Genomic DNA, 27,500 nt, shown 5'->3' with positions numbered 1-27,500 from the left:
GGGTTGCAAAATTCGGGGAATATTCAAAGTTGGAAACTTTCCACAGAATAAACTGGAAATTAACGGGAAAAAAACTGGAAATTTTTGGGTAATTTAACTGTATTTACCTTGTCATAAGCAGACATACATGCAAACATTTATAATACAACTTTTAAAAATGACATTTTTGACTTTTTGACATGTTGTGAGTAGAACTTTATTCTTTCATCGAACAACAAAAACATGAACGTTGAATAAAAATGTGTATTCCCTATGATCACCTCCCCCCCCCCCTCCCCCCCCCCCCCCCCCCCCCCCCCCCCCCCCCCCCCCCCCCCCCCCCCCCCCAGTGTTTGTCCCTGAATCCTTTCAGGTCTAAATGCTTTCTTCCTCATCAACGTCCTCCTCACTGCTGTAAAAAGTTAGTCAACTGTATACAAATAATGAACATGACTTCAGTTTACCAAGTAATCAATATGCTAGGTAATGACAAACAGTGTTGGGAAAGTTCACTTTCTACATGAACTAGTTCAGTTCATAGTACATAATTCAAAATGTTGAACTAAGTTCACAGATCCAAAAAATGAACTAGTTCAGTTATTTTTTTCAATATGTTGCGAGCTATAATTTAAATCTCTATCTGTCTGCAATACCGCTCTTGACCTCTACGCCACTCGGCGCTCTCACACTTTCTCTCTCACAACGTTCAGACGCAACACTGATGACAAAGACGTTCAGAAACAACAGAACGATTTATGTTTATGTTTCTGCCAGCTGCATTCAGGGTCCAGCTGAGCTAGGTGTGCATAGTCTTGTTCTCAACTACATTTAAGTTCCCTGTTATATGCTTTTGCAAAAAAAAATTCCAGAGACAAAATTCCTGTGGAAACTTTCCGGAAATTTACCCGAAACTTTCCGCCCCTTTGCAACCCTTGTAGTGGGTAGTCTCAATCAGATTCCTTTGGCTACTCTACAAACAGTCGGTGTGTGTGCGTTTGTGTGTGTTCGTTCATAACTAATAACTAGCATGCACTGGGTCCCGTTTTAAATATCTGGAGAAGCAGCATTCACTTTTTCTGCCGTTTCCTTTAATTAAACCAGATTCAAGGATATCAATTAAATTCTGCATCTCACTACTGCATTTTATTTCTTTAACTGCACAGCAACCTTTATTCTAGTTATTGCTTTGTGACTGTTTTTAATGTTTTAATGAATGTTCTTTATTGTTTTTAAATCTTGTTTTCTTTTTCATTATGTTGTGATGCTAATAATGGTTTTATGTGAAGCACTTTGAATTGCCTTGTTGAAATGTTGCTATACAAATAAACTTGCCTTGCCTATCTCACGCCACTGCCCAGACCAGGGCCTTTTTTGGCAGAAAAATGTCCATTGAACTAAATTTAGACGCAACGAGTTCCTCCAAAGGTTCCAAGTCTGGGGGGGAAGTATACAAAATGACTAAATCCAAATAAATGTAATTTAAATCAGGAGCTATCTGATTGAAGAACAAGTAAACACAACTACATATTGCAGTTTGAGAAACTGCAAACATAGCCAGTCTTGATATTGGCTACTGTTACTTAAACATGTTGACAAAGAAAGCAAAGACCAGATGATCATGTTGGTTTTATTATAGTTTTACTCGATTCCTTGGTTTTGGTGTCTATCCAGAGCACTCGGTTGACTGTAACAATAGCTCTGTTTGGTGAGGTTGAGGCTGCACGTCACAGCTAGAACATCATCCATTATTGATGGCCCCGTGAGCATATCCAGACGACTGCAGCAAGCTATTGATTTCAAATCAGCAGCCTTTGAGTCAAAGCAGGAATGAAGGGAGCACATCACTGGCACAATACAGTGGAAAAAGTTCCACTCAGGGCCGACTCGGCAACATTCACAAGTGGTCAGACACGCTCATTCAATATGGCGCAGATGTCTTTAAGAGCCTTTCAATCTGTGGTCTCATTGAGGAAAAGTCTTGTTATTCTGTTCCAAGCAATAACTAAAATACACTGAGACACAATGCTTGCTCTTTGGTAAAGGGAAGGCTACCCGCTGACGATTCTCGCATTAATCAGACTTACTAAGCAATTTATGTTCTTGTGGAGATGAAAGCATTGATTTTTGTGGGCTTTTAAGGCCAGGTTTATACTTCGGGATGCCTGTTAGAACTATTGTCACAGTAGGAGCCGTGTAGGTTTTAACACCAAATCCATTATGGACTTAGACAAGACACTGGAAAATTTGAAGGGTATATTGTATATCTTTTGAACTTTTAGCCGTCATAACAGTTGATAAAGATTATCAGTTACTTTGGGGAAATCTGTTTGTATTCTTTAAAAAACGTTTGGTCAGGCGCGACCAATAAAATTACTGCTTTCATTTTGACAGAATGTCACACTTTATACTTTTTATGTTGTAGTAAATGTGGTTATATATGGGATCCTTCTACAGGGCTGTTACATGTACAATACCAAAAGATATGAAGCACATGCAGAGGATGAAAAGCATGCGTAACCGTATATGCATACAGTAATTACATTAATGAGCAGTGTATACTAATTTGTGCCTTTTCTTACTTTCCAGGCAGGAATCTTTTAAGTTCATAGTTTTTTTCCGTTTGACATGACTGTCGCTGAGAGATAAAAAGGAGAGAAGCAATTACTGAGGCACTGGATGTGAGAAAAGTGTACATTTCAAACCGCGTGGGCTTGCAACAAAAATGTCAGAGTATTTCACAACCTCCATTTTGTGTTTTAATTATACATGCCGCTGAATTATAAAATGTTAAAAGCCTATTATGTGCTGAAGCTCCGTCCCACTTTTATAGTACTTGTAAACATAGATTACTTTGACCAAAGCAAGAATCTACTTGCATTGCGACCACAGCTGACCCACACACTACTTTGTATAGGTCTACATTTTCACACATTTATGATTAATTCATGAAGGTGCTAAATTCAGTAACCAGAGCGTTAAAAGTTATGGAAATATGTAGTGTCTCCCTGAGCACAGCAGCCGCTCTATGCGGTGCTCATACCACCACATGACGTCAACTCGGAAGTGTAGCGTCCTCCCTCTGGTTCGCCCTCCGGTAAACACGGTTCGCGCAGTCAGCATTTGGTTGTAGCTAGCTGCAAGCATTGTTAGCTGCAAGCACTGTTAGCTGCAAGCACCGTTAGCTGCAAGCCACCGGCTCAGCCGCCGCCACGTTGAGAGCTGCATGCAGGAAATACATATGCTCTGATTTAGTACCTTTTTAAGATAAAAGCCAGGTTTTATTCGACACCCTAAGAGTAATGGTTGTTTTTGTCTTCTACAGCCATTGTTCAAACTTGTTTCCAAGTCATAACTCAAAATTCAAGCCATTATAGAAATGTGTTTTAATGGTTTAATTGTCATGCTGCATTAAACCCATCCTAAGCATGAGGAGCAGTGGGCTGTGAAGCACCTGATGAGTGACTTGAGGTTCAGTGTCCTGCTCAAGGGCACTGTGACATGCGGACAGTAGCCGGAGATCGAACCGCCACCCTTGTGGTTAATGGACCCACAAAGCATCGGCTCCTCTGCCTTAAAACACTAGAAGATTTTTGTTGAGCTTTTTCAGTTATTTCTGAGAGGTGAACTCCCAAACCAATCGGCTCAGTTATGATATTGGCTAATTGGGGAGTTTAAGTTTTTGAAACTCCACAAACTTTTGAATTTGTTTTCCAAAAAGTGAGACAATTAGCATTACAACTTATCTATGGAAAAGGGGGAAAAGAGTAGTTGTCACAATAAATTGGATGTTTAATCTGAGAAATTTGGTAAATATAGATTGCATTTACTGGCCTTTTATTGTTTGTCCGTAGATAATAGAGAAGTGAATGTAGAGGGGGGATTTCGCACCCAATGATCAACTGATTTAGATTTTGGTGGTCTACTGCAGCCTCACAAAAACAAGTTTTTGGCCACAACTCAAGAATTCAGAATGCTTATTATGACAATTTCACTCAAATGTCAAAATGTTGAAGTGCTAACATTTTGGACAGACATGGCGGTAAACTGGAACAATACAGATCTAGTTTTCAGTATTAGTTGAGAGACCGTTAAAGCTCCTGACTTGGAACACTCTGGTTGACTCATCACTACAAACATTGAACAGTTGCTCTTGGTACATTCTGGCTTATTGTTCTCTTCAACAACGATTGCTAATGCTCATGGTACTGTAGTATTTAGACCCATTGTACGTACCAAACTGATGGATCAAAATGTATCCTACATTATCTAATGTTATTTAAAGTAATTAAAATGTAACCGTCAAATGCAAATTTACAATTGGAAAAATACTGCGTGCTTAGAGATGTCTATTTTTCTACTGACATCACCAGCGAATATTTTAATTAGAGGCGGGACTTTTTTCCACCAAAAAGCTGGAATGCGACTGTACCCTGTCAAAAATTAGGACAACCCTTTATCACAACTAAACTCCCGGATTGCAATACATTCAACTCGAGCAGAGAGAGCATCAAAAGGTTTTTAACTCTCTACGTGTACTGTATTATTTCTGACACAAAGGTTAGACAGCTCAGCTGAGATAAAATTTTCTGGACAGATGTCGGAATGATGATAAACAAGCGATAAAGTACATTTAAAAGATATTGCAGCTACTTGCAGAACTGCTGTTGTATGAATGTCAGTGGGCATGGAACTGGACCGTCAGCAAATCACAAAGGTGCATTATCTCACTCTGCTGCTCCCCAAAGTTATGGACCCAATACTCTTCTTAAGTTCCACTATATCGATGCTGTAGTTATTGTAATACTGAGCCTGGATTTTCTACTTTCTCTTTCTCGTCCCTCTGCTGCCAATTTTAATCCGCGCCTTCAGGGATCCGTTTGTGCAATGTTTGTGATTGTGATGCTCGATTTTCCAGATCTCTCCGCTGCCGTCCAGAAGTTTCCCAGTCCCTGCAGGAGTTCCAGTTTGAGTGCATCGGTGATGCAGAGACGGATGACGAGGTGAACATTGGTAAGCTCAGTTTGGCCAGGAGGTCTTTTATCTTCCTCCCTCCTCTTCCTAATCAGTGAGATTGTCACCTCGCTCAGAACCCTGTTTCATTTCCCTTCGGATCCTCTTGGGAGATACCTGAACACCATTGGCTGGAGTGTGGACGCATGTCCTCTGGCTCAGGACCAAGTGCTCAATATATGCCATGATTATATTTGAGCAATTGTACATAGTAAAATAAAATAAGTAAATGGAACAAAATGCTTTATCAGTCATTGGAAACTGTTTTCAGACAATACCAAGCACACTAATCCACATACTTGGACTGGGATTTGGCCATTGTGTGTAGATCTTAAAGTTGTCTGTGTGCATGAATAATGGATGCTATTGATTTGCTTATGATGCTTCCCCTCTATCTTTTCAAGCCTATAAAGGATCAGAGGGACTAATTGTGATCAGTGTCAGAGATTAATGGAGGTGCGAGCCTCCTAGCCTCCAACGGGAATATGAAAGCAGCTGTGCAGAGGGCCTCTTAGGCTCTAATGGGCAGGTCTCCCAGTCTGGCCTCTTCTCCCTCTTTTCCCTTTTTTCTCTTTTGCACTGCTCATTATCCCCAGCTTGAGTCCTTTGCTCCGCAGCGAATGCTGAATTACTGTCCATCTGTGAGGGTTAGACTGAATATCGACCTCCTCTACATGACGCTGTAATGTTCATCTGAATATGTAATGAACAGTCCCGCTTTCCTCCTTTTCTCCCAAAGCTGAAGAGGCTATGTGATGGGCAGGCCTGTGCAGCGGACCAATTAGGCTTATTGGAAAAATCCACACCCAAATCCAAGCCTCATTAGAATCAAGCACGCTTTAATTTGAGATAATGCCACTTGTTCCTGGCCCTCGTTCAAGAGCACCGGCGATCGCACATTGAACAGTGGATATTTTAGCTGCCCACCTTTTTCCATGTCGATGGACCGGCTCAGTATTTGCAGTGCAAACCACAATTAGAAGCCAGTTGTTTGTCCGAGCCTGTGCTTCAGACGACAGAGCCATGGGCATCTGTTTGGAAGCATTTGATTGACTGTGTAATGCAGACACTCGGAAATTCACTTGGGAGGACTTAAATAAAGAACGCTGCAACATTAGCACAAATAACATTACAAATCAATATTCAGAGTGTGAGAGCACCATTATTCTGCAAGACTTTAAATTCCTTGCATCCACAGCACACAAACTCATTGCTTACAGGCATACATAACACACTTAGTGCAACTACGGTTCAATAAAGATATTTCCTCATACTCGAAGCAACACTACCGTGTTCACTCACCGTCTCGGAGAGAAAATGCGGGGGGAATGAAACTATCAATCTAGTCATCAATGACAATGAGCTTTCTGACTGACATAGCGGGACCCTTGTGTGAATGCCAGCCGTGATCTTGATGCGATATTGGTACAGATCACTTTGATGCTCCCAACTTCCCCGCACAACGCCGAGATCCTGCGTGGTGCCGCCAGACATGTTCACCTGACCTTTTATTGATTTCGCTCCTCGACTTGCTGCACTGACATTCACATTTCTTTGCCAGTTATCCAGGAATCAATGGGGCAAAAGATTGATGTGGCTATAGAATTTTTGATTTTTAGAAAAGTTACATGCCCTTCTCTCAGAAGGTCAATCCTTTAGTCTCCAAGAGTCGGATGCGGTATAGATCTAAAAAGTTAAACAGCAAGCAGAACGCCATTTAAATCCATTCAATTGATCCCAAGAAAAATCTTATAATATGCAGAAAAACACTGTACATGTACAGTAAATGTCTCTCTTTATTTATTTTAGTAGCCTTCTTATTCATCTTGAGATAGTGAATTTTATTTCCCTCAGTGATTCATCAGGTCTATTGCCTTCCTTCCATTTACCAGTGAATGATATGCAAGCCATAACCTCACTTTGACTCCCATTTACTTTCTTCTGAGTCTAATCTTGTCCCATCAACGGCTCCAGCTGTGCCCTTTACCCCCTGAGAGGTTTGTGCTGTTGATAAAGGAGCTAGTGGCGTTAATAGGAGGCCAGCCTGCCTGCAGGATAACTGGCACAAAATCATTGCTCCCTGGTCTTTTAAAAGCTCTGGTGTGTAAATGGACCGAAATGTCCGAGATGATGCATGGCTCCCCGTGCCAGGCCGTCTCGGCCGATAATGATGTTACAGTGTTTGGCAAGCGGGGTGGCCCGGCGACCGCTAAATGGCCGTACGCTGGGTGACACGGGGGCTGACCAACAGGCCACGTGGTATCGGGCCTTTAATGAAGGCGTGAAGCTTTCGGGGCCACAAGTCTCTGCCAGATGAGGCTCGATGCGGCGCATTCACCTGGCCCCTCAGAACGTCATATAAGCTACCGAAGGACTGTATAGACCAGATGGCGTGAGCACATCTCGGCCACATCAGTCACTCCTGCACGTTGACAGCATATTGTAAAGCCTGGCAGGGGGAAGAAAATAAAGAGACGCATTCAGTGGGTTACGTTCAATTGTTTGTTTGTTTTTACCGCAAGTCTTGGCTTTAAATTGGACAGCTGCATGATTTTATTAGGTTCTAAAATGAAGCTGCAGTGCAAATAAACATTTTAGCACCATGCTACAGTGCTGGTGGTGTTTCCAGGAACATCTGATGTTTTAACGACTGTGTTAAAATGTATTCCTTCTATCTGAATACAGCAACAGTGCATCACCGCATAGTCCCTTTTTTAAATGTGCATCCCACACAAGAAAGCGTTATACACATTGATGCATTCATTGACCAAACATACAGTATTTCACCTTTTACTATGGTGTTTTGTAGGATTGATGTTTCTTTGTATTTCAGCTCAGTCATTCAAAGAGTTCTCCCAGCTGTTGACCACTGTTGAAGAGGAAAGAAGACGCTTGGTAAGCACTTTTCTTTTGACATCATAGAGGTTTTTGTAAGTGTGTAAAACAAAAGGGAAGAAGAGCACATGCTTGTCTGGCTTCAACGCTCCATGAGGGCAAGCATTTTGACAGAAATTGGTTTGTGCTGCCATATTTGTATTCATTTGGACAGGGGTGAAGTAGAGACATCTGGTGTCCTCCCCCCATAAACCAATGTAGACAGGGGGCCCCCTGTATTCTGATCATTTCTCTGCACACCAGTCTTATTCAGCTGTGGAAAGACATGAGGTTGGAATTCCCCAAAACTCCTCAAAGTGTTCCAAAGTCACAGTAGCAGGAACTGAGAGGAAAAACAGCGACAGCATACAGTTACAGAACATCAACACCTTGTTCTTCATTGATCTGCTTGAACACTGCGATGAGTGTATTTCCTTTTTCATTGACTTTTCCCAGTGTAATTTGGCTTTCCCGCTTTATACTTCACTTGCACGACATTCTTCGCCGAGGCCTACACGTAGCATTTGTGCCTCGAGGCAGGAATTACTTTCGTCCACACACTTCAGCTGTGCATCTAATTTAACAAGTCTTATATGCAAATGAGATCAGCTGCAGGTTTGCAGTCCCAGGTTTTCTAACAGCCCAACACATTTTCATTAGGACTCCGTTCTCCGTGAAGGAGCAGACTTTTAACAGCAACCGTTTTTAAAGTGTAAGAGGGCGGTTGGAATAGGGAAAAGACTTTGGTTTGGGAATGGGGAGGCTTTTGAGGACAAACTAAATTAAGTTGAAAGTAATTCTAAGAACAAACTGCTCCAGCTCTCACATCTTGCAACATTCCCATGTACACTGTATTACTGTATATACTGCGCCTCTGCTTGACTGCAGCGTCAAGGTTTTGCAGCAATGGCTGCTAAAATACAGGCCCGTCCTATTGATGTTAATATAAAGACTTGTATTCATGTTGCTGAATGTGAGCATGACCCTCCTGACGTTCAAAGTGTGGCTACCTTTTACGAGGGAAAGAGTTGCCCTTTGAAGATGTGGGTCACCTTCGTGCAGGCCATGTGGCTTTATGGAACATCGTGTCATCCTAATCAATTTGACAAGCGCAAAGGCATCTTTCATCAATTCACATGGCCCTATTTTAATTTAGTTTTTCTCAAAACTCTGATCCTTGTAAATGCTTTAATTGCTGTAGATGGAAGCGTCGACCGTGACACCCCTGTCGGTCTGAACTAGCAATGTTTGGCTAATTCAATTATGCAGAGCTTGAAAATACTTTCTCAAGCAAGGAGAAAATACTACTTGCCAACAAACTCGTTTGTGACACAACGGTGTTGGCTCTCAGGCGGCGCCTCAAACTAGGCTCCGGCATATGGTGGTAACTCTGTCTTTCTGGTGCAGTGGTGGTCATTTGACGGCTGTCGAAGGATGATCAGAGCAGGATGTGTGCACGAGGTTGCGTTGTTTTTAAAACTGCTTTTTGTTTTCATTTTGTTTTTTTTGTTTTTTTTTACAAACATGCATATTTTGGGGGTCAGACATTTAAAGGCACAAAGAGGGAAAACTGCTTAACAGCTTGATGTGTTTACTGCATTTGTATGAGGCAAAAACGCAGAAAGCAGATAAATGCGTATTAGTTTGCAGGTTTATTTTGTGGAATAGCATCTAATTGCGAAGAAATAAAAAACAAATCAAGATGACAAGCAAAGACAGACACAGAAAAGAATGACACCGCAAGCTGAGGAGAGTAATGGCAGTAACTTGCAGCAATGACTCGTTACAGGGGCTATAGGATGCAGTACTTCATTCAGCTGTGAGGGATTTAATAAGTACAAATATATTCATATCACACACTGCCCCCCTCCCCTCTCTATTACTGCATCCCTCTCTACTTGCTTGAAAGGCACCCTCTTTGCATCATCTCTTTTCTCTTTTTCTTCACCCTTGCAGTCTTCTGTCTCATCAGATCACAGGAATACGCTCTGATCGCTGCCCTTTGAGCTCCTGGTTGATTGTAATGTTGCCGATGCACGTGTTCCTCTTGCACGTGTTATAAATCTCCTGGGACACCAGTGTCAGCAATGCAACTAAAGTCATATGTAAACGTTGTATTTTATAAATTCACAAGACATGCGAAAAGGGGACTTTTTGATATAGTTTTCCAGGAAGATTATACCGAGGTGGAGCGCACTTTGAAGTGAAAGCCACCCTTTTCCCCCTTTAACTGCTCTTGCATATGATTTTGAAGCTGCTAATGACATGCCTCACATTAGTGGTGTAAGCTGTGGTTGACACTGCTTGATCAGATACTATAGATGCTGTGCTCATTTTCCAGCTCATTTTCCTACAGAAACGGCCGTGTATACCAAGTTCAGTGACTATTAGGCAGTTGCCAGGACCGTGACTTGCATCAAGCGTGTTTGTATGTCTCAATTTCCACCGTGGCATTGAGTTCCATCGTAAATAATTAAAAAATCTCTTTTATGTAATTGAGGCAGAAGGAGCTAAACTTCTTATATAGTTTAATTCCAAGGCCCGCTATTATTCTTTTGGAATTTTTCACCGTAGTACTGTAGGAATAATGTGTGACTTTTAAAACATGTGTGTAGTTCCTCTTTAATTCAGAATCTATAGCGTACATGATGCTATTGTCTTTAAACAGCTGTTCGATTACTAATACATCCGCTGAGCTTGTAATAAGCAGCGACCTAACTACAGTCTATACCATGTAGTTAGGAAGTTGGTAAAATGTCCCTTTACAAATATCCTAGAACTGTGATAAACAGCCTGTATAAATCATGTTTACTGTGTAAGATGTGTCTGGCATTCCACAATATTCTTTTTCTTTTTCACTATGCAAAAGATTAAATGAAGCCTTCATATAGTCACAAGCTGAAATGGCCCCTGTTGGTGTGACTCAGCAAGAGAGAAGAGGAGTTTGTAAATGCTCACATAAAAACTAAATAATTACAGATGTGTCTTTTAATCATACACATTTATAGAATGAAAGGGAATGCAGTAGTTCTCATAAAGTAGCCATAAACCCATTGTGAGCATATTATATTCTTCCCCCCGGTTTTAAATCACTGTTCCAAAAACCTCTTTTTAAAGTGTAAAGGCCAGGATAATAGTCCATTTTGTCACCAAATACACAACTGATATATCGTCCTACAGCTGTTCAATAATTCATAATTTTACTACTACAAAAGACATGTCGGCAGCAACAAACAAATTATGTCGACCCCATGAGGGACAAAAGAATATAGCACGATCTGCAGAGAAAAGTTTTCCTTTCAGGACTTGCATTCATGTGTTTCACAAACATGTCCGCATGCTATTCATTATGTTTGATAGAAATGCAGCGAAGCCACAGCTGAGAGTAGACGAGTCACAATGGAACTTTTGCGGAGACACTTATGTTGATGTTTAATTTGAGCATTAGCTCTTTCACAGTGAAAATCAGACTTATTTATTTCTTTACCGTGCTTTGTGTGCTGGTTTCTGACTGCTGCATCAATGGAACATATAATGGTGTTTCCAAACCACGGACTGCGTATCTCACACTGAGCTATACGCAGATACAGAGGCAGGGATGACTGTGCGTAAACCAATATGTGGAGATGCCCGATTGTCAGGTTGAAAAGTGCCAAACATGAGTTTTCAGATGTCTGTCATTGGCTCAAATATTGTTCACGAAAAGCTCATTTGTCAGAGCGCTTTGCACCAAAACACCTTTCACTTCATGATAAACCGTTCACTGTCGCATGAGCGAGCACACAGAGGAAATTACTGAAATGCTTCCCAGATAGGCGCCGTCATAGTGTGTGCATCTGGTTGGGGCGCGGCAGGCGGGGAAAGAGGAGATGACCAGAAGGTTTCATTCTGTTTTTTATGTCATTTGAAAGCAGTCGGTCTGCCGAAAACTTAATTAGTGCATCTCAAACCGACATGTTTGCCAAACGCATGAAATCGGTCTCAACAAGGGACGGATACTATCCGCAAAAACATGAAAATATTGTGAATTGTACTAGATGAGACTCGACTGTAACTGCAATGGCTCCAGATGGTGCTTCTATTTGTAAGGTTTGTAGCTGCTAGGAGATGACGGCAGATAAACCGGTTGTATCCACAAATTGGTAAAAAAAACACACTTGAAATACTAACTTTCAGCAGCTGACCATGAAATAAAACCCAGATTCCAGGCCCCATCCCGCAACTCCCATTTCACATCTGCACTTAATCTATGCAGTGAAAATAGAAGGACACAGACTGATAAGAGGCACTGGATACACAGACATGTCAAAGCTGATGGAGAGGAAGCCTGTGTGTCTCATATGGGGCCTCCCGTCCTTTGTGGATGGTTAACTAGCATACTGTATATAAGGTGCCTCTGCTGCACCGCGATGGACTCTTACCAATAGCCCAATCTCTGTTGGCCTCGTCAGGCATGAAGCGCTTTATTGTCTGTTGGTTTGGCAGGTGGCCGGGCCTGAAAATTCTTTGTGAATTGGCTCAGCAGCTACCCGAGCATGTTATTCCACAGGAAGACTTCCCAAATTCAATCTTTAAAAAAAAAAAAAAAGATTTCTGCTATAATTCCCTTGCTGATAACCTTTCAGCAACATTAAAAAAAGAGTGAAAGTGGTTCAAGTTCTGCATGGCTTGAGAAGGTTCAGCACTGCTGAGCTCGGGTGGCATTTAGGAGTGGAAGGGCAGTGCCCTGATGTTGTGGCTTTTGGATGCTCGTATCCCTCTGGAGGAAGCCTTTTATGACTGCGCTGGTAAACCGATAGAGTTTTCCTGTTGCTGTTGTTTTTTTATTGAAAGGTAGAAGAAAATATGTATATCTCAACTCTTATACATAGTGTCATGAAAATCTGATTTGTGAAGAGTCACGTCAAATTGTATTCATTTTATTAACAGATTACTTGTTTATGAATGGTGAAGCCTGGTGTGTGGCTTGTTGTGATGCCCTCTGCTGCTCTTGTATGTGAGTGTTGCCATAGTTTTATTCTGGCTGTGTTGAGAGCACAGTGTTTTCACACTAAGAAAGCCTCAGCCAGTCCTTATTACAAGTTAAAAAATGGTTCCTGAAGGGAACTCTTTTAAAATGCTCAAATCCAGCCATGTATGGCAGATGGTGAAAAAAGTTAAGACGTAGATTTGTGTTCAATGGACTCTTGGCTCATTTAGAGTCTAAGTCTTCTCAATTTCAATTGAATAAAAAAGCATGACTACTCTCTGTTTTGATGAGCTATCGCTCACGATCTTAAAACAATATTTACAAGCTGTAGCGTCTTCATTTCCCCCTTCATAATATGTGCAAGATGCATCTTGTAATTCTGTTCCCCATTTCCTCCTCTTCTATGAGATAAACAACACAAAAATACCTCACAGTCCCTTAAGTGCCGGTTTGCTGCGCCGCGTTGCATTCATTGCCCACGTTGAGAGTTTTCCTTTGGTGTAGCATTTTCTTCAACGGCCTTTAAACACGTTCAATTATACATCATTTGTCTCTGCCACAGAGCTGAAACAAATGGTACAAAGTGCTGGCGTTTTCTCAGGATTTAACAGTACACTAACTCTGTGGGTAACTTGTGTGCCGGGCTGTGAACTGTGAGGAATGTCCCTGTTGACCCTGAAACAACAGTGTGAAAGAAAGGCGGCCATTGTTCCTCGGAACATCCTTGGTGCTTGTTTAATCAAAGTCAGGGAAGTATTTGAGCTGACTCTATCAAACCTTTGTGCGATCCACCATGCAGCTAAAATACACTTACCTAGCAGGAGCCACGACTTCGTAAAGACACAGTATACTGCATTTAAACTATGATTGCAGGGAGAATAATTAACGTAACTAAATGTAACCTTTCAGTATTTTTTTTCTTTACATGTAATGTGGTTCAAGAAATTAGATGGAGGCATTGTTATTCAATTCAATTCAGTTTATTTTGTATAGCCCAATATCCCAAATTACAAATTTGCCTCAGAGGGGCTTTACAATCTGTACACATACGGACATCCCTGACCTTTGACCTCACATCAGATCAGGAAAAAACTCCCCAAAAATAACCTTTGACAGGGAAAAAAGGGAAGAAACCTTCAGGAGAGCAACAGAGGAGGATCCCTCTCCCCGGATTGGACAGAAGCAATAGATGTCATGTGTACAGAATGAACAGCATTTACAAAGTTACATAAACACATTACATGAATATGACAATGTATGAATGGAACTCCAATCCATGAAACAGAAGGAGGTAAATAACCACACAATTAAAGAATTGCGATTCATTTGGCAAAATAACTTTTGATGCTCATGTAGAGTTCAGGCGGAGCGATTTAAGTTCAAACTGATGTCAACTCCCTTGTTCGTTGTCAGATTTCACATCTTGTTTCTGCTCATTACCGGTGGAAAAACAAATGTGAGCAAATAATATTCTGGTGCTGGAGTCAGGCACGTGCACAGACATTTTGGGGGGCAGGTGCTCAAACCCAAAAAAAGGGCATCCATCACAAATTATTTATGAAATTAAAAATAATAATAATAAATGAATAAATAAAAACACAGTAGGATATTTTCAACTTACATAGTTATTTTTGTTAACAAACTAACTCAAATTGAATAAATAAATGAATAACAGGCAAATACAGACAAAACAAGGACATGTTGTAAAAATATTCTAACTTAAAACTCTGCTCTGGATAAATTAATTCAATTTATTTTGTATAGCCCAATATCACAAATTATCCTCGGAGGGCTTTACAATCTGTACACATACGACATCCCTGACCTTTGACCTCACATCGAATCAGGAAAAACTCCCCAAAAATAACCTTTCACAGGGAAAAAAGGGAAGAAACCTTCAGGAGAGCAACAGAGGAGGATCCCTCTCCCTGGATGGACAGATGAATAGATGTCATGTGTACAGAATGAACAGAGTTACAGAGTTACATAACACATTACAATGGATATGACAATGTAATGAATGGAACTCCAGATCCATGAAACAGAAGGAGGTAGAGAGGGGGGGGGCGGGGCGCTTCAGCAGGGCCAACGCAGGAAACCGTCTCACCAGCATCAGACACCTCCAGGTCCAATGGACCCTATGAGACGTGAAGTCACAACGACTCCGGGGAGGAAAGCAGAGTTAATAAGGTGCAATGGAGAGATGTAAATTCATCCATAAGGAGAGAGAGAAGATGAGATAGGTGCTCAGTGTATCCTAAAACATCCCCAGCAGCCTATAAGGCCTATAGCAGCATATCAAGGGGCTCGACCAGGGCAAACCTGATTCAGCCCTAACTATAAGCACTATTAAAGAGGAAAGTTTAAGTATATTCTTGAATGTGGTGACTGTGTCTGCCTCCTGGACTGAAGGTTGAAGCTGGTTCCATAAAAAGAGGAGCTTGATAACTGAAGGCTCTGGCTCCCATCCTACTTTTAGGACTCTAGAACCACAAGTAGCCCCGCATTTAGTGAGTGCAGCTCTCTAGTGGGGCAATATGGTACTACAAGCTCCTTAAGATATGATGGTGCATCACCAATCAAGGCTTTGTAGGTGAGGAGAAGAATTTTAAATGTGATTCTTGATTTTACAAGGAGCCAGTGCAGAGCAGCTAATACAGGAGTAATGTGATCTCTTTCTTAGTTTTTGTGAGTACACGAGCTGCAGCATTCTGGATCAACTGGAGGGACTTAAGAGACTTATTAGAGCAGCCTGATAATAAGGAGTTGCAGTAATCTAGTCTGGAAGTAACAAACGCGGTGAACCAGCTTTTCTGCATCTTTTTGGGACAAGATGTGCCTGATTTTTTAAATGTTACGTAGATGAAAAAATGCAATCCTTGAGATTTGCTTAACGTGGGAGTTAAAGGACAAGTCCCGGTCAAAGATAACGCCGAGATTCTTTACAGTGGTGTTGGATGCCAGGGCAATGCCATCTACAGAAACCACATCACCAGATAATTGATCTCTGAGGTGTTCAGGGCCGAGTAAAATAACTTCAGTTTTGTCTGAGTTCAGGAAGTTGCAGGTCATCCATGTTTTTATGTCTTTAAGACATTCTTGAATTTTAGCGAGCTGGTTGGTCTCTTCTGGTTTTGAACGTTAGATATAATTGAGTATCATCTGCATAGCAATGAAAGTTTATGGAGTGTTTCCTGATAATGTTGCCCAAAGGAAGCATATATATAAGGTAAATAAAATTGTCCAAGCACAGAACCTTGTGGAACTCCGTGATTGACGTTGGTGGTCATTCAGGCTTCATCGTTTACAAATACAAATTGAGATCGATCTGATAATAGGGATTTAAACCAACTTAGTACCTGAAATGCCAATCGACTGATCCAAATTCTGTAATAGGATGACATGGTCAATGGTGTGGAACGCAGCACTAAGGTCTAACAAAACAAGTACAGAGATGAGTCCTTTATCTGATGCAATTAGGAGGTCATTTGTATTTTTCACCAGTGCTGTCTCTGTGCTGTGGTGTTTTCTAAATCCTGACTGAAACTCCTCAAATAAACTATTCTCATGTAGAAAGTCACACAACTGATTTGCGACTACTTTCTCAAGGAGAGGAAGAGAAGGTTAGATATCGGTCTGTAGTTAGCCAACACCTCTGGATTAAGAGTGGCTTTTTCAGGAGAGGTTTAATTACAGCTACTTTGAAGGAATGTGGTACATGGCCTGTTAGCAAAGACACATTAACAATATCCAGCAGAGAGGTGCCAATTAAAGGCAACATGTCTTTAAGCAGCCTCGTTGGGATGGGGTCTAAGAGACAGGTAGACGCTTTAAAAGTAGAAACCGTTGAGGACAATTGGTCTAGGTTAATGGGAGAAAAGCTATCCAAATATACACCAGGGCATACAGCCGTTTCCAAGGCCACTCCTCTTGATGACAGATCGGCAGTAGTTGAGGGCAAGAGATCAATCTTGCCTTCTAATAGTTAAAATCTTTTCATTGAAGAAGTTCATGAAGTCATTACTATTGAGGTCTATAGGAATACACACGGCTCCACAGAGCTGTGACTCTCTGTCAGCCTGGCTACAGTGCTAAAGAGAACCCTGGGGTTGTTCTTATTTTTCTCTATTACTGATGAGTTATAGGCTGCTCTGGCATTACGGAGAGCCTTTTTATATGTTTTAAGACTATCTCACCAAACTAAGCGTGATTCTTCCAGATTGGTGGAACGCCATATGCTTTTGAGCTTTCGTGAAGTTTGCTTTAGGTTGCGGGTCTGAGGGTTATACCAGGGAGCAAACCTCCTTTTGCCTCACTGTCTTTTTCTTCAGTGGGGCTATCGAGTCTAGTGTCATTCTCAGTGAGCTTGTAGCACTATCGACAAGATGATCAATCTGGGACGGACTAAAGTTAGCACAGGAGTCCTCCGTCACATTGAGGACGTGTATTGAATCAAAATGCAGAAGGAATCGCACTGTCAGTTAGACATCTGGTGTAGAAACTTTTTATGTATACTCCGGGAGTATAAACTCAAAAGTTATGAGGTATGGTCTGACAGAAGAGGGTTCTGTGGGAAGACCTCCAAATGCTCAATGTCCATGCCATATGTAAGAACAAGGTTGAGGGTGTGGCCAAAGCAGTGAGTGGGTTTCTGTACTCTCTGACAGAAGCCAATCGAGTCCAACAATGAGATAAATGCAGTACTAAGGCAATCATTATCAATATCCACATGAATATTAAAATGTCCTACAATAATACCTTATCAGTTTTAAGGACTAAACTAACAAATAGGATTGGCTGTAATGTTTTCCAGGTTGGATGTGAAAGACTAAGAACAAGGCTTTCAAATGAGTTCTAGTTTAGTTTAGGTTTAGCATTCATTAATAGGCTTGAGTCAAAGATGGCTGCTACTCCACCTGCTCGGACCGGGTGCCTCGAGGAGTTGATTCATTTAGGCTGACATATTCTTCATGGCTCAGCCAGGTTTCCAGTAAGACACAATAAATCAATATGATTGTCTGATATTAAATCATTTACTAATACAGCTTTAGATAATAGAGATCTAATGTTTAGGAGTCCACATTTAATTATCCTGTTTTGTTGCAACTGTGGCAGTAGTGTTGTTAACCTGTATGAGGTTATTTTGTATGACTCCTCTTCTGGTTACTTTTGATTTAATTAATTTAAGTGGCCGTGGGACAGACACAGTCTCTATAGAGTTAAGGTTAAGGGTGGGTAACTGCTCGGATGGAAGTGCAGAGAAGGGTGGAAGACTACAACTCTGCTTCTGCTTCCTGATCTGAACTCTGGGTCATGGATTAAGTCCGTTAATCAACTTGGCCATGTTTGCAGAAATGAGACGCGCTCCATCCCAAGTGGGATGAATGCCGTCTCGACTCATCAGATCACCGTTATGGCAATTTAGGTTCCCGGCTTTAATAATGTCTTAGTGAAGGGTTGAAGAAACCGATTCTCTTCAATCTAAATCAATCAACAAAGGATATGTTGAAAATGACGAGCACAAAAAGTCTTCCAGATAATGGACAAACCCTTATTAGTTCAACAAACCGAGCCTTATTGACTCGGTGCGTTCCAGGTGGAGATAATCAGAACGCATGTCGGCAAACCAGGAAACTCTCTTCTTATATCGCGAGTCAGTCTGGAGACAGATGGAAAGTGTGGAGAGCAAAGAAGGCGTTTCGACAAGTACGGTAACTAAAAGAGCTGTTTTTCTGACATGATGTATTTATTCCCTGCCGCTCATCTCTGCTAAGGAGGAACTGGATCCAACAGAGCCATGCGACCCTCTCTTTTTGTCTCTGATCCACCAACCTGAAGCTTCACCAGGTATACATAAATTAGTACATGAATATATGTTTCTTTAGGTGACAAATTATCGCTCTCACTCAGGGCCCTCGGTAAACTCCCCCTGCCAGCTTAACGCACTTCCTGACAGCGAGTTCCATTGTTTTTATGACTACAGTCAGGTCGCCTTTGTAAATGTTTAGTTTCGGTGGACTGGGACTGCAGCGTGGGGACAGTTGTAACCTAATCTTGGTCTTCCCCCCCCCTTTCAGGTGCCACCAGATAAAGATGTAGGTATGCACGCACGCACACACACACACACACACACACACACACACACACACACACATCGCACATGCACGCACACACACACCTCCAAAACAATCTTCAGACAGAAGTGACCGAGACACACAGCTATAGCATTCCCTCCTTTGTCAAAGGTCACACCGTCTGCATGAAGGGGGACGTCGGGATGACGAGGGCAATAATGTTTATAACGCATTTAACACATTAATTAGGCTGTTGGGGCTTTGCTCACACCTCCTTTAATGAGTTTGGCTAATTCCTTTTGGATGCCACTGCTGTCATTGTGATTATTGGTGCGAGTAATGCAGGTACTTTTATTTGACGCTGCTGGCTTTCATTAGCTGTAATACGACTCACAAAGAAGTGCAGATGTCCGGCACTCAGACTCCGTCTTTGCACAAGAGGAAAACACACCTGTGTTCTTCCCCCCGAAGCTCTACCAGCAGCACTCATTAACATTCCTCGTCGACGCTGGGTCTTGCTGTTGGATCTCGCTCCTAATAAATCGACATTATTGTACATTCAAATCAATACATATCAATGTCAAAGTCTTTAAGTCGATCATTCACGCGCGACAGCTAAACGGAAGTGAGGACCTAACGGGTAAATGTAATCCCTTCCAAGAACGAAGACCACTTTCAGTGTGCTTGATTAAATTATTATGCATCACCTGGAGACGCCTTCATTGTCTGCCAATATTCTTGCTTAATTAAAAAACAGATGGACAGAATTACCTGGCTGGTACTTTTACCCTTGAAGTTAACTTACAATATATTGTTCTTGCGGTTTTTCTACTGTTCCAAAATCAATAGCTTGTTGACAACATCAGACTTGGGGCACGGTCAAACTTCAGTGAATATTAGCCTCCTGTTCACATCCATTATTCGGCTGGATTCACATCAGGTGTTAAGGCTAAAAACCCCGGTCCTCCCTTTCACTTGTATATGGGAAGAGCGTTTGGGCTGCGACGGTGGCGATTGCAGGGGATGCCACAAAAACACAGCGGTGAAAAAGTTGGAACTGAATTTTGGAAAACCGCAACCTGACGTCATATTGCAGTAGTCAGACACGTCACCTGCAATCAGAGCAGAAGAGTTCAACTTGACTCCTCATCCCTTCATTTACTCTACTCTAGAGCTTTTTCATTTGGCTCCAGCATGGTGACTGAGCAAGTTTTTATGTCGCCTCTTCAAACAGAAAAACACAGCAAGACTGATGTATACGTGTGTGTGCTCCTATACAGAGAGAGTCGGTTGATTTGCAGTGAGGCAGCAGGGCTTTAGGTGCATTAAGCTGGCTTTTTCATTGTGAGGACATTGTCAAAACGGAACAGGCAAAAAGCCTATCAAAGTTATTTACTACCCAGTTATAGGCTTGCATACTGTAACCAGTGAGGCAGAGCCGTTCACAGGTAAATACTATGATGATTATAACCTATAGGCATGTAAGAACGGAATTGAACAAACACATCTCCCTGGAATGAACCTGACTCGTACAATCTACAGTGTATGCACCGGAAGCCATTGCGATAGATCTGAAACACAATATGCAGTGTATAATGTAACATTTTAAGAACACACAAGACAATCCTGTCCCAAAGAATGTGTCGTCAAAGCACTTTATGAGCCGATGAAGTGATGAGTGCTCACCTGGCCGTCGGTGTCCTGTCGGCTCCACTGCGAGTGAAATATGAAGAGATATTGTTTTCAGATTGTACTGAATGTGTTGGAAAAGCTGTGGGGGACAAAGGTGTAATACATATCGGTTCATTTCTCATGGATAGACGGAGGCAGAGAAGACTGCTGTTTTTCAAACTGTTTACTGGAGATATTCGCATTCAAAACGGATTCTAAAGATATCAATGGCAAAATTAAGCTTTTCACAATTCAATTTGATCTGGCCTTGGTGTCATCCTGATCTGTCTCTGCAAATTAACCTCTGAGCGTCACTTGATACTTGGACGGGTAAAAGCAGGATCAAAGGTAATATAGCACATTTACATTCCTCCCCCTATCTTGAATAGAAATTGCTTAGCACTATTGCATCCTTTCAAGCATCACACTGTGCTCGCTCATATGGATTAAATCCTGTTGAGAGAGGCTGTTGCTGAAGGCGTTCGGCACAATGCCAGTTTGAAATGATCCATTGAGTCTTGAGGAAGTCGGTCTCTTTCAATATACGTATCTAAATTGGCTTATTGGAAATTAAGCGATCTGAAATCTTGAGCCTCTCGAATCTTGACATGCTGATCGCAATGCCTTTTGTCTATATTCTGCATTGGTTTGGTTGGGATGTTCGCTAATTGCCCCCCCCCCCCCCCCCCCCAGCACTTTAATGTTAATCCATTTCAAATGAACAATTTAAAGTTTAAGCCTGATTGTGGTCCTAAAACATCCAAACGTTGCGCATACAGATTACAGATACTGGTAACACTCGGAAATAATTGAACTAACATGCTTTCATTCAATTCTAAATATTAGATCCCACAGGCTTCCAGTGCTGTATATTTAATAGGCCTGTCCATTGAACTGAAAATGAAAAAAAGTACGGCGTGAATATTGGAAATCTACATTTAAGACGCTGCAGGCTCAATTAGACTGAAAGCATGGAAGATAAGGCGCAGGAAATGACATTATCACACTGGCAGAGTGGTATAATTCTTGCTGTTGACACGGTAGATAACATGATGACTTTGATATGACTGGAGGATTATATCAGCTAGACTTGATGACCGTCAAATGCCCTCCACGCTCCTAATGAAGTGTCACTTGTAACAAAATTGCCTTGGTTTATTGTCATTGTCTTCCTTCTGCTTTTTCAGACCCCAGTTCTTGTTATATTCGCCGCCATCTTGACTGTACGGGGATCCGGGAGGGACAATTGAGACTGTTTGGGAGGGGAGCACTCAACAAACCAAGCACTCAGTGATTATGTTTTCTATTTGTCCAATGACTGTCTGTAATTGTCAAAGGTTGCAAAAACAAAAAGTATTGAGAGTGACCAAGAGTCAATCAAACCAGTAATACATAACAGTGATATGAAACAAAATGTTTACTTATATAACTGAAGAATGAGATTTCACTTTACTCACTTTAGGTTTTTGGTTCCTTTTTTGTTTTCACATGTATGCACAACCAGAATGAAACAAAGGCCAGCTGCTTGTGTACCATGTTTTGCTAAGTCAATGCCTTTTCTCAATGCACAAACAACCATAATGCAACATTGCACCCTCCAGTGATGGCGCACAATGTTAACTCATGATGTGTGAAATCTCAGTTTTCTGCTCACTGTAGAGTAAATGCAGTGTACGGCATTAGACCGAAGATATTTGCAGTTGTAATACAGCATAACCACCATAATCCGAACAAGGTTGTGAAACGTCTATATTAGACGGACCACAAATTAATTAAATCATTGCAAAAAAGTTAGGAGTTTACACTACAAGCTCACAACATCCCACAACACTGCATGTAAAAAAGAGAGGGAGTCATCGTGGGCTTCAGAGAGATTGTAGATTTCTTTTGAAGCCACTCGTTCCGGTTGGGTGATCGAGCTGACAGGGTTATTTTGGGACAATGAAAATGCGCCGTGATTAATGGCTCAAAACAAAAACTACATCCCTGTGTGTGTGTGTGTGTGTGTGTGTGTGTGTGTGTGTGTGTGTGTGTGTGTGTGTGTGTGTGTGTGTGTGTGTGTGTGTGTGTGTGTGTGTGTGTGGTGTGTGTGTGTGTGTGTGTGTGTGTGTGTGTGTGTGTGTGTGTGTGTGTGTGTGTGTGTGTGTGTGTGTGTGTGTGTGTGTGTGTGTGTGTGTGTGTGTGTGTGTGTGTGTGTGCGTGAGAGATTTATTATGGAGCTCAGCCCTTTAGTTTATCACATACACTTGGCACACAGAATAACACCCTAAATCAACCAAAGAGCTGTGTCGTTTGTGAGGATGCCTCCCGTAGAGCAGCCCCAGCCGGTCTGATGTCATCTGATCTCGGTGGCTGAAAGCCCATCTTCAGGGGGAATTCAGAAGCACCTTAATGGCACCTTTCCCGAAACGCTCGCCCACAAAGGATTGGTCGCAGACTGTAATTGGTGCGATAGCTCTCCCCTAATCTGTTTCTGTCTGGAATGAGAAGGTGGAGGCTCCAGCAGAGACCTTTTTTATTTATTTTACTCCAGTCAAGACGCAGGAGAGGTCACCAATGTGTGAGGACATACCTCAAACATTTAAATGCATCGCAGGCTGCAGTTGTAGAACTCCCTCATCTGCTGTGCCGCGTCATAATTCAGCAAGGTCTGACGACGCCGGTGCTTCACAGCTCACATAAAACGGCTCCATTTCCTTCTATCGTGCCGAACCCATTGTTGTGTGCTCTACCCCTTATCTCTGCTGTACTCGTTCTGGGTACCTCTTGGCAGCACATTGTTCATTGCAACCGTTTTAGGAGATATTAATGAATGCGATTGCTCTGTCCTTTACTTGTGTTTGTACCCAATGCATCTGTATTTGACTCGGGCTGGATAATTCTCGGGGCTATGATTTCCTGTGTGTCATACATTTTCTGGCTTTTCCTTGTAATAAAACCAAATGGCTACTGGATTAGAAGTCATTCTGGGTTTATTTTCACTGCTAGATTACAAGATACATTTCTTTTGTGATATCTTCCGGGTCGAGAAGTCGTTTTGAATCATTCAGAAGGTTACAGTTAATCAGATCGCATCTCTCCGTCTGACATTTGTCTGTATTTTCTTTTCTCCTTGTTTCATATTTCAGATTCAGAATGCTGATGATGTGTTGATTACTCCCCTGGAAAAATTTCGTAAGGAGCAAATCGGCGCTGCGAAGGTAAGAGGCCTTAAGACACTGTCAGAAGAAGTGTCTTAATTAGACGGGTGAATAAACACATCAGTTTGCGAGTGTGATATTAAAAGATTTGAAGACGTGTAAGCTAAAACAGATCAGCAGTGTAAGTGTGCAGTCAGCTGTTCTCCCTTCAAATATACTTTTGTGTGATTAACCCGTTAGATAATGCATTTCTGAACTGTACATTTACAGTATTGTAATGCATTCACCTTTTTTTGTAATCAGATTACTGTAATGCTGTTCCAGGCAATGCATTCCTCTCCTCACCTATTGGCCATAGTGGATTGATATCAGTAGGGGTCCGGTACTGTGCTGCTTGGAGGCGTCCCGGTTCCACAGTGGATGTGTTGTCGGACTGCAAAGAACAGTGTGGGCTTTTTGCTACAAGCCAGGCTTTCATTCCCAGCCAACGCAAAGGCAGAAAATGAAAGTACAGCAGCTTGTTTGTGGTCTCTCCCTTGATGAGATCACACATGACCGCGTTGGTAGAACTCGAACTACACAGATCTCCCACTGAGTTCCTGAGTCCGCTGCTAACTCTCCGCTGGACCCTGTGAATCATTTGCACATCTTTACACAAGCTCAAACCCTCTGAGGAACATTCCAGCCTCAAAGTCTCCCTCCTCATCCATCTTGATTTATTTAACAGGACTTGACAGCCGCTGGTCTGCAAAAGTAGTCATTTCTACTGCACTTCTTGGTGCTGAGGTGTGAACATCAATCACTCTCCCTTTCTACTGCCTCACACTAAAAAAACATTGTCGCTTCATGTCTCAACCATCCGGTGCATCTACCGTAATGAAACGACACATTCTGCTGCCATCTCTCTCTCTCTCGCTCCACCATCACAGTGCTCAGTGTTATTGTGCCGACTCGCTATGTTTATAAAATGGTTCGTTAAAATCCACAGCCCCCGTCACTCCCACTACCTCTTATTTCCTCCGACCACTTCCTCCTAATGGCTCTCTCCTCATAAGGCCCATCCCTCCTGTCCCCCCCGCCACCCCCGCCTGCTGAACATTAGCCCAAACCAGAGTGAGATAAAAGGCAGACATCACGAGTGGCAGAGCAACTTTCCACTGTTCCGAGAATCTGGAGAGATCCGCAGGCTGCCTGACCCTTCCAGTTGCTGCGCTTCACATCTGAGAACGTCAGACGGACAAAACGGGGGAGCTCTTGCCTTATTTGGGTATGCAGCGCGAGTAATCCCACCGAGGTTACGTACCAGTGTATCAGCTTCTGAGGCACAAGCACTTCCACGGCCATAGCACACCAGCAGATTGACTGCAGCATTGCAGGACATATTAGACACAGTCTGCTTCACACAAGGCTTCTGAAGTAAAGAATGTTTTGGAATAAAACCCTCAAACTTTGCACAGTGTTTAGGAAATGCACAGCAAGGCTTTGAGAAATCAAACAATGGTGTATTTTTCACTGGAACATGGATTTACCACGTCTGCTGGCTGCCAAACCGGCATTTAAAAAAAAAAAAGATGTATTTTAAGTTTCAGTCATTTGTTGTTGGCTGGTAGTTTCCCAGGGAAGGAGCGATGCTTTCTGAACTGAAACCATGAATGAAAATATGACCTTGTTTCAGGGTACATCTGCTGTTTGCTGACTCCACTAAATTGCTAACCCTTAACCCCAACTAATCTCCTCCCACTCGGACCTCAACCATGGGCCTGAACTCTCACAATATAATGCTGGTTGTTCTTCCACACACTGAGCAACCATCGGAGGCCTAAAGTTGATCCACACATTTCTTTTTTGTCTGAGCGCTTATCAGATGTAAAGGCCTTTTACATTTTCAAAAAAACCAAAAGTCTTTCTCAAGAAAATACCAGGGTTTCTAACTGGTGGGTGGCCTTCCTGCTCCCTTTCAAGGGTCTTGAACATTCAGGGCACCATAGGGGGCCCAAACTGGCTGAGTGTGATTAGTGAAACACACCCAGATGGGAGTCAGATGGCCACGATAATTTGAGCTGTCCTCGTCCTACAAAGGGTGCGCAGACATGATATGATTCTTGGCGAGTTATGGTCTCCAGAGGCAGAGATGACTTTAGCATTCATGCTGGAAAATCCCAAAGTATGCGACCCAAGACGCGGGACGGAGTAAAGGGAGATCAAGTGCCATGGAGATATGCTTGTGAACTGTGGGCGAAACACTAAAACTTTTCAATCATACAAAAAACATTATATAACTTTGAATAACCTTAGGAAGTTGCGGTAGGTCTGTAGATGGGTAGGTCCCTATTATATGCAGGTGGCTCTAACACTAATTGACTAATGGTTTGAGCGCAAAACTATTCACACTGTTAATGCATCACACCCGCCCCCCCCCCCCCCCCGCTCCCCCCCCCCACACACACACACACACACACACACACACACACACACACACACACACACACACACACGTTAAACCACCAAACAAGCGAAACATGGAACTGTTGTCATGGAGTTGCGCCGAGTCATGTCGGTTAGTTTATCAAAGATTACACCTAAAAAAAATGCACACAAGACAAGCAGCATTCGCATTGAAAACACCCAATAACAGTGAGAAAATAAGGTGACGGCAGTGCGGATGACTCCAACGTTGCACTGCGGAAACAAAAATGCATGAATAAACACATTTCTTTTCATTATTCTCATGTCTGCCGCATCATTGTGCGTTACTCAATACAACAGAAACACCATTAATCTAATGGTGTCACAATCTAATTACTTTTCCTCCTGAATTCCACGAGGCAGTTGCGTTAAATTGTGAAAGGTGGGCCTCTACCTGTTGGAAGGCAGCAGCTATCCTCTGCAAATAGATCGGCTTCTTGCATTCTGCAAAAGCAGAATGTATTGAATGAGTTACTCTGCGAACGGCGACATCATACAGCACTGATCTGAAGTAAAGGGCCTGAACGTCTGCAGGGTTTCTATTATGTGTCATTTTGACACAGTTTCCCATAATCCTTCAAACAGATGATTGGTTCTTAAGGACAGATCATTTTATTGTGTTGTTCTCGTTTTCATGGCAGTTTTTTTGAAGGACAGTTTCCATATAATAATCTTTTATCTAGGTGATAATGTATAATTTTTGATGGATGAGCTGACATAGTCTTATTAAATACACTGTCGTATTTTCTTTCAATGTTTCACGGTTCTCTGGTGTGACAATGAACACAGGGACGAGTGTTAATGTTTCACGGCATTGCCTTTTTTTTTTGGTGAATTCTTCCTGTCAATCTTTGTGTCCTTCAATTGTTGTGAGTGAGACCGCTAATGTCGTGTTTATTCTTTAAAGCAGCGACTGTTAGTATGGACACTGTTCGGTTCTGTTACACATTTCATTTCTAACTAAGATTATATAACTTCCTGTCACCTCGAACATATTTAGGGCCGTGTGAGGGGGTCGTGTGAGGGGGTCGCTGACCTGTGATGAAGATGGCCTTTTTTTTTCTCTCTCCCTGCAGCTTCGCTTCGACCTTCAGAGTTAGCCTCAGATCAAACACAAAGGAAAGATCTTTGTTCACCAGCAAAGTGTGCTTCGTATACGGGGCTTCTGTACTTTTAACTACTTTAGATGTTGTACATCGTGTGTCAGAGAGAGCCGAGGGACTGATGAATATTCATTTTTCAGACCCGGGCGTTGCAGTTTGCCTCACATGCCACCCGCGCGCACTAAACACTGATATTTTTAGAAGTCGTGGGATT

The 27,500-nt window shown here is 42.2% G+C and overlaps 1 protein-coding gene across 1 annotated transcript in view; it reads left to right on the top strand.

The window, feature by feature from the left end:
• The window catches only part of LOC117741569 (rho GTPase-activating protein 42), a 70,804-nt gene that overhangs the window by 25,334 nt on the left and 17,970 nt on the right, over positions 1-27,500 (top strand). The window contains 4 exon segments of the mRNA XM_034548679.1: positions 4,895-4,918; positions 4,921-4,989; positions 7,823-7,884; positions 23,706-23,777. Coding sequence (XP_034404570.1) covers positions 4,895-4,918; positions 4,921-4,989; positions 7,823-7,884; positions 23,706-23,777 — 227 coding nt within the window.

Source organism: Cyclopterus lumpus, chromosome 13 (genome assembly GCF_009769545.1).
Source record: "Cyclopterus lumpus isolate fCycLum1 chromosome 13, fCycLum1.pri, whole genome shotgun sequence".
NCBI lineage: Eukaryota > Metazoa > Chordata > Actinopteri > Perciformes > Cyclopteridae > Cyclopterus > Cyclopterus lumpus.
This window is presented reverse-complemented; position numbering and strand designations above follow the sequence as displayed.